The sequence below is a fragment of the Sinocyclocheilus grahami genome, unplaced genomic scaffold, assembly GCF_001515645.1.
Source record: "Sinocyclocheilus grahami isolate Dianchi unplaced genomic scaffold, SAMN03320097.WGS_v1.1 scaffold1835.1, whole genome shotgun sequence".
NCBI lineage: Eukaryota > Metazoa > Chordata > Actinopteri > Cypriniformes > Cyprinidae > Sinocyclocheilus > Sinocyclocheilus grahami.
In genome coordinates, this window is record NW_015507014.1 from 72,936 (window position 1) to 80,254 (window position 7,319).

Genomic DNA, 7,319 nt, shown 5'->3' on the forward strand with positions numbered 1-7,319 from the left:
ACCAAAGACTTCAACTACTTCAGTCTGTGTGCATTGAATTTATTTAATACATGAATTTCACAATTTGAGTTGAATTACTGAAATAAATGAACTTTTCCACAACATTCTAATTTATTGAGATGCACCTGTGTTTAATTCCCTTAATTATAAAATTTCTAGTGTTATTTTTAAATGTTTAGTCAAACAATAATATATTATCTCATGTACAGGTATGTCTAAAGCCAGGGCTTAAAAATGAATTGGTTTTAAGTAAAAACGATAGGAATGAATTCAAGGCACTGTAATTTCCTTATCCATTTGACGTAAAACTATTATATATAATATATATATATATATATATATATGAATATTTCTTTTTATTTCGTCATATTTGTGATTTATGATTTTTTTTTATGTTTTATCTATCATTTCAACCACATGCTCTGTTAAAGAGCCAGGTGTAGCTGACAAGCTGTAGGTTCCCAAACGCTGCTTTATTCTAACGTGTTTTGAGCCGCTGCAGCATGAAATAAAACTCACAAAAGTACAAAACAGTGTGATGTTTATTTGTAAATCAATAAAAAAAAAAAAGAGAGTGAACAAAATGAGAATGAAGTTGAGGACAAGGATGTTTGACATTATTGTAGAGGAACAGGTGCATTCCGGGAGCTGATGGTTAGGATACGCTGGACAGTGGAGGAAACGGATTCTGCTTGCTGACAACCAGCTTCTGGTGCTGATGGGAAATATAACCCTTGATGTGACCCTGAGATAGAGAGAAAACATGTCAAACCAACAGAATCACACTCATTCACACATAGAAGCAGCACTACAACTAAAACATGTTTGATCACTGAAATAAAATACTAAAATTTGATTAAAAACAAACTTTAAAAATCTGAAATGTTGCCTTGACAACAAACTGAAATAAGTTAAAGCACTAAAATAACTATCTAGAGAGAGAAAAAAAGCTACATTTGAAATAAAATTAAACCCAAATATATATACATATATTAAAAAACTAATAAAAATGACAAAATATGAATATGCTAAATATGCTAATTCAAAACATGAATAATTCAGCCTGAAATGACACAATGTAACTTATTAATGAACTGTATCTGTATCACAGAATGATACACTCTAAAGCTTCAATCTGTCAATATTTGCCGTTTGTTTTGGAATTACATTCCATGTCTGATGGTCAACAGGAAGTGACACGTGCATCTCACCATGTAGATGAGGTTGGCGAGGATGCACTGAACCTCATCGATGTCCACATCCTCCACCTTCATCATCTTCAGCGCCACCAGGAAGGCATCCAGAGGAAGCTGATGGGTCTTCAGCAGATGGTACCTGCAGATGGACGGACGGACGAACGGATGTCACAGAAACCACAAACCAGATCAGAGCCATTTGAATGAATCACTCACACTTTCTTGAAGAGGTTCCTGTAGGTGATGATCTTCAGCTTCTCCAGAATGAGGAAGATGCCGCAACGGATGAAGAAGGTCTCATGTTTGACCAGAGCTTCATTGAGGAGCAGGAGGTTCCCCTCGCTGAGACACACAAGCAGAGGATGATCATGGTGATCTACTGCATCCTCACTGTAAGCGTGACGTGTGTGTGTGTGTGTTTTACCTCACGGCTTTGGTGACGTCAGCGAACTGCATAAGGTCGTACTTCTTCAGCAGCTGATGTGTGGGCATGTGACCCTGAGAACAGAAGACCCAGTGAACATTTATCATTTAACTTATTTCATTTCAGCTAATATGTCAAGGCAAGATTTCGTATTTTAATTTAGTTTAAGCTGATGTAATAAAATAAACTAAAATTATTTTTAAAAAAGACTAACTATATTAAAAAATTTAAACTAATATAAATGACAGACACAAAAAAATTACTACATTTAACTAAAATAAACACAAAAACAGTACTACAAACATAAACTCAAAACATTAATAAAAACTATAATAGTACATTAATGATACTAAAATGTATTTTCTTACATATTCATGGCAAAAAAAAATAAAAAATACGATTTTAAAAAGTCTTAATTACAATACTTAAACGAATTGTATACAATAGCTTAATAATATTATTTTTTACAAACAATAAATAAACAATCTTTCAAACTGATATTTGATAAAAATTCTAATATTTTCACAGGAGAAACCTTTTTAATTTTTTATTATTAATGTACTCTTTAAATTAAAATATTTCCTCCAAGTATAATTTAAAGCACTCTAATAAAATGTTTTACAGACAAGGAAGACTTACAAAAATAAAACAAAACAAAAATTTACATAAAGGCAATTCTTCTCCTTTCAATAAATATACATAATTTACTTACTAATGTAAGTCTAGTGTGAACAATTCTACATCTGGCATACAGTATATGCTCTGGTCATTTGTATTTTCAAAATAAAACCAATGATTTGATCTTTCAAATATAACTGGATATAATTTATGTATATATTCATTCCATTGACCACTTTTTGTAAATATAACATGTTGGTATTTGTTTAGCATCAGAAGTTCTTCCTGATCAGCTTCATCTGCCTGTTCATTTACAGCCAGACACACATGTATCCAAAAAAACAACAACACAATACTAAAATCTAGTCTTTAAATCAGTGTTTCTCAACCCTGGTCCTGGGCACCCCCCAGCACTGCACATTCTGTGTGTCTCCCTAATCAAACACACCTGATTCAACTCATTAGCTCATTAAAAGAAACTCCAGGACCTGAAATAGGTGTGTCAGATAAGGGAGACATACAAAATGTGCAGTGTTGGGAGGCGCCCAGGACCAGGGTTGAGAAACACTGCTTTAAATGGTCAAAAAGATGTGTTCATACCAGCAGCATCTTAACGGGCAGCAGGTAGATGAGGATAAGCCTCTTGTTCCTCTGACAGGAGCGATGGCAGTGCGTGAAGGAGAAGGACAAATACTCCTCAGCTGGACACACGAGAGACAGACGTTCTTCATCACTGACCTCACATCATCATCATCATCATCATCACTGTCATGTACCTGCGAAGTCACACCTTGTTTGAAGTCACTGTCGAACATGGCTTTCCTGCCCACATAGTATTTGTACGTGACACGCTGAGCAGTGCTGTAATCGTCCTTCAGGTTGGAGCTGTCGATTGCGCGGATCAGCGGCTTACACAGGTGCAGCTTATTGATCTGGGACAAACATGAGAACTCCACAATAACCTCATCATTCAAAACATGTCTGTCAAATGCAACGACATGGAAATATTACATGAAAACCTAAACTAAAAGAAAACTAGAAATGTTGCCTTGGCAACTAACCGAAATGAAGATGAAGCTCTAAAATGATTAACTGTAAATAAATAAAAACTAAAGTTGAAATAAATGTAAATTAAACCTAAAAAGTAAATATATATATATATATATATATATAATATAAAAATAAATAATACAAATTAATTAAAGCTATAATACTGTATACAAGTATATAACTGTAGCATAAATAATACTATATACAAAACTATAGTATATAAATAACAACACTGGTCAGAGGCAGAGAATGGTTAAACCTAAAACCGTAAAAAAAAAAATGTTATTGAAATAGTTGTTTAGACAACATTTCTCATTTACGTTTAAGATTAACTTGATGTACGAAAATAACTAAAACCAAAATAAATAAAATACGCAGACATACAGTATTTACAACCAACATACAGTATTTACAACAAACTAATAAAAATGACAAATACAAACAGCAAAATTACTCAAACTTTAACTAAAATTAACATGAAAGCAGAAAATATAAAAATTACAATCTAATTCAAAATATTAACAGAAACTATTAACAGTATCTCAGTGAAACTCAAATAACACGGGCCAGAGGTCAGCTATACAGACTCTTACTTTGAAATAGATCTTGAAGAGCTGATTGATCAGGAACAACATTCCCCATTTCTTCGAGTCATCGATCCCAGCACGACTGAAACACACAAAAACGTCACATGACCATACAGACACACCACTGAGACTCACTTTATACAGTACACAGATCCATTCAGCAGCTGATAGATGACAGTGTAAAAGTTTATCACTTGACATGATGTGATAGAAATAATCCATTTAACATGTACACTACAGTTCAAAAGTTTGAGGTGAGTACAATTTTTCTTAAAGTAATCAATCATTTATTTCTTTTACTTTATTTCCTTTTCAAATAAATGCGGTTCTATTGAACTTTTTATTCATCTAAAAAAAAAAAAATCATGATTTGAAGCAGCACAACTGTTTTCAACATTGATAATAACCAGATATGTTTCCGGAGCAGCAAAACAGCATATTAGAATGATTTCTGAAGGTTCTTGTGACACTGAAGACTGGAGTAATGAAGCTGAAAATTCAGCTTAGATCACAGGAATAAATTCCAATATATTCACACAGAAAACTATTTTAAATTGTAATAATATTTCCCAGTTTTTACTGTACGTTTGTGCTTCTTGTGTATCTTGGTCAGAATCAGCTGTGGACGACAGTCAGAGGTGTGTGTATCACTGCGTGTGTAACTCACTTGTCACTGGCACACACTCTAAAGCAGCTCATGAGTTGTTCAGCTGCTTTCTCCAGCATGTCTCCAACCTTCCCCTTCCCCTTCGACTGCAGCTGCTGCTCTGCCTGCGCACACACACACACACAATAAGCCACTGCTGTTGTTACAGATCCACAGATGAATGATCTCTACTCACATTATTGGCAAATATCCTAAGGTCGAGGGTCACAGCAAACATGATCGGCAGTGCCCTGAAAACACAGTGATCATCAGCGACTGTCGTTGTGTTTGTGGTTTAATACAAAACAAATCCATAAGCCACATCTCACCAGTTCTCCTCTTTATGAGCCTGAAACGCTTTCAGAAATGATGTTCAACTGTGTTAAAGATCAAACACCGAACAACTGCACATCTAACATACAGTTACACCAGAAGATCCGACACAAAGGATATTGAACCACCACCGTCTGGCATTTGTAGGCCTCTACAAAGTCATGATTGGACACAGCGAATGTGCATCTGCAGAGGAAGAGACGAGACGTCAGACAGTGAAGATGCATCGCTGCATCATTGACGAGGAATCAGTACCTGAGATGAGCGGCCACCATCTCATCATACGGAGGCTCCAGCAGCTGCTGACACTTCTCCTCTGGACTGGACAGCTGCAACATGGAAATGTTTAGAGAAACAGGGTAAAAATAAATAAATAATAATAAAAAATAAGATTTAATGAAGTATCTAAATAAAAAACATTTTGAGTGTGCTAGGGGTCCATGTAAATGTTTAGAGAAAAATAAGAGTAAACAATTAAAAATAAATACATAAATAATAAACATTTTATTAAACGAAATGTCTAAATACATTGAAATAAAAACAAAAGGTGTGATTAAAATAAATAAACAAAAATAAAACATTTTAAGTGCTAGGCAGTCCATTTATATTATAAAAAAATAATATTAAACCACATATCTAAATAAATTCTAAAATAAAAAATAAATAAATAAGTAATACAAATTAAAGATTAAACTAAATATCTGGATAAATGAAAAGTATTTGTTTAAAATAAACAATACATTACTAGCGTGAGTAGAGAGAGAAAAACGTTATAATGTAATGTAATATAAACTAGATATTCTACAAATAATATTTTACACATATTTTTCATTTTAATTCATCAGTTGTGTCTTTATACATGAAAACACATTTCAAAAGGGGGTCTTGATTTGGGCATCTGTGGCAGATGAAACCCTGAAAGGTCCTTCGCTGGACAATGAGCGCTCCACCTGTAGCCGAGGGTTAGCCACGTGTGGGTGTTTGAAGGACAACATCTCTGCACAGAACGCCCCGTCTCTGCTGTCTATGGCCTCCAGAACCTTCACGAAACACAGACAAGAGTCACATTACATACAGAAGAGAAACCATAGGACAATAAAACAACTATGATAGAATATATGACAGATAACAACTCGCTCACCTGCTGCAGGTACTGATTCAATGTGATGTGAGCCATCCTGATGTCCACAAACACGCCGTTATGATATCTAGTGTGCTGCCTACTGAGACAACAGCAGCACGATTGAGACACATTCACATGCCTAAGCAGCAGAACATTAAATGCACACTAGAATACGAAACAAAACAAATACGGCCAGTTAAATCCATAAATGAAGAATTTAATATGTGCTATTAAACTCTAGTATTTCAAATTAGCTCTAGCGCAGCTGCTAATTCATTCATTCTTCGTTTCAGTAACCCTCTAAATGATCATGAAGCGTTACGATACAATAGCGTAATAAATATTATATTATATAAGCGATATTTTTGTGAGAAAATCACTTGTATTTATTTACCCAAATGAATTCACATCACTTCGCGCGTGCACCTCACTGCAGAGCCGCTAACGTCACAGCAGCACTTCCTGTTTACATCTGTGAACACTCAGCTGTGGATTCCAATTTGCACTTTCCATACATGTAAATATTAGTAAAATACACGAGTTAAAGCAACATGAGCCCTTGCATAAGCATGTATTTCATTTTAGAGTCTCCATGTTTTTTGAACAGCACGTTAAAGGGTTGTTTATAATACTAATCTGCTAGGTACGTTTTTGTCAATAATAAAATAACGCCATTTCAGTTATTGCTAAAGTAATAAGTTTTTTTTAATGGTTTCATTTGCAATTGCAGACATGTGCAGACAATTACAATTTGCTTTATTCTAAATATAAAGTAATGAGAGTGTCACATTGAGTTATATTAATGTACATTTTTGTCTCAGTGTCATGTGAAAACTAAAGAAATACTTGTGTATTTAGTTTTTAAAAAAATGTTTAGATATCTAATGAGTGAGCATTTTAGATGTTTTGTCAAAGAAGACCTAAAGTATTTTTTAATTTTAATTTAATTTAATTAAATAAAGTTTTATTTATTACTTAATATTTTAATATTTTCTTGTATTATTTGTTGTTCTGTACAGTAGGTGTAGCTTTAGTAGTGTGCGTGTGCTTCATTATAAAAACAATGGAAGTCTATGCAATGTCCTTACTAAGATAGCGAAACAAACATGAGTGTGTGAGTGTATGTGCGTGTGTGTGATTATTTGAGATGGTCCTCACTGCAGAACACAAGATCCAGGGGGTAAGGTTGGATCTAGATCCAACTCCTCCCACCCTACCAGTATGTTTTATATGTTCTGTATTTATGATTTGTAGTATTAATTTATGTGTTTGTGTGTGTGTGTGTGCACTGGTTTTGGTGGTTTATGAGGACACAAATTTGTATAATGACATGGGTATGACA

At 34.1% G+C, this 7,319-nt stretch overlaps 1 protein-coding gene across 3 annotated transcripts; it reads right to left on the bottom strand.

The window, feature by feature from the left end:
• Positions 1-530: 530 nt before the first annotated feature.
• pcid2 (PCI domain containing 2) lies at positions 531-6,465 on the bottom strand. Of its 3 annotated transcripts, none has more exons than XM_016259364.1 (15): positions 6,372-6,465; positions 5,996-6,074; positions 5,805-5,894; positions 5,110-5,183; positions 4,975-5,040; positions 4,851-4,892; positions 4,718-4,772; positions 4,543-4,646; positions 3,882-3,957; positions 3,029-3,170; positions 2,839-2,939; positions 1,621-1,694; positions 1,413-1,538; positions 1,212-1,335; positions 656-745 (listed from the first exon to the last, which is right to left on the bottom strand). In XM_016259364.1, exons 2-15 carry the CDS (start codon positions 6,029-6,031, stop codon positions 656-658), a joined length of 1,200 nt encoding a protein of 399 aa, XP_016114850.1. In that variant the 5' UTR covers positions 6,032-6,074; positions 6,372-6,465. The 3 variants fall into 3 exon arrangements, with proteins under 3 accessions (XP_016114851.1, XP_016114850.1, XP_016114848.1); XM_016259362.1 differs by having other exon boundaries at positions 5,996-6,077; XM_016259365.1 differs by lacking the exon at positions 6,372-6,465 and having other exon boundaries at positions 531-745; positions 5,996-6,031.
• Positions 6,466-7,319: the final 854 nt, after the last annotated feature.

Bases quoted from the DNA above. Each gene is read 5' to 3' on its own strand.
- pcid2 (XM_016259365.1), bottom strand. From the start codon at position 6,031: ATGGCTCACATCACATTGAATCAGTACCTGCAGCAG. The intron at 1,336-1,412 runs GTGAGTGATTCA...GTCCATCTGCAG, and splicing joins AGGAACCTCTTCAAGAAAGT to GTACCATCTGCTGAAGACCC. The intron at 746-1,211 runs GTGAGATGCACG...TCTCTATCTCAG, and splicing joins TCGCCAACCTCATCTACATG to GGTCACATCAAGGGTTATAT.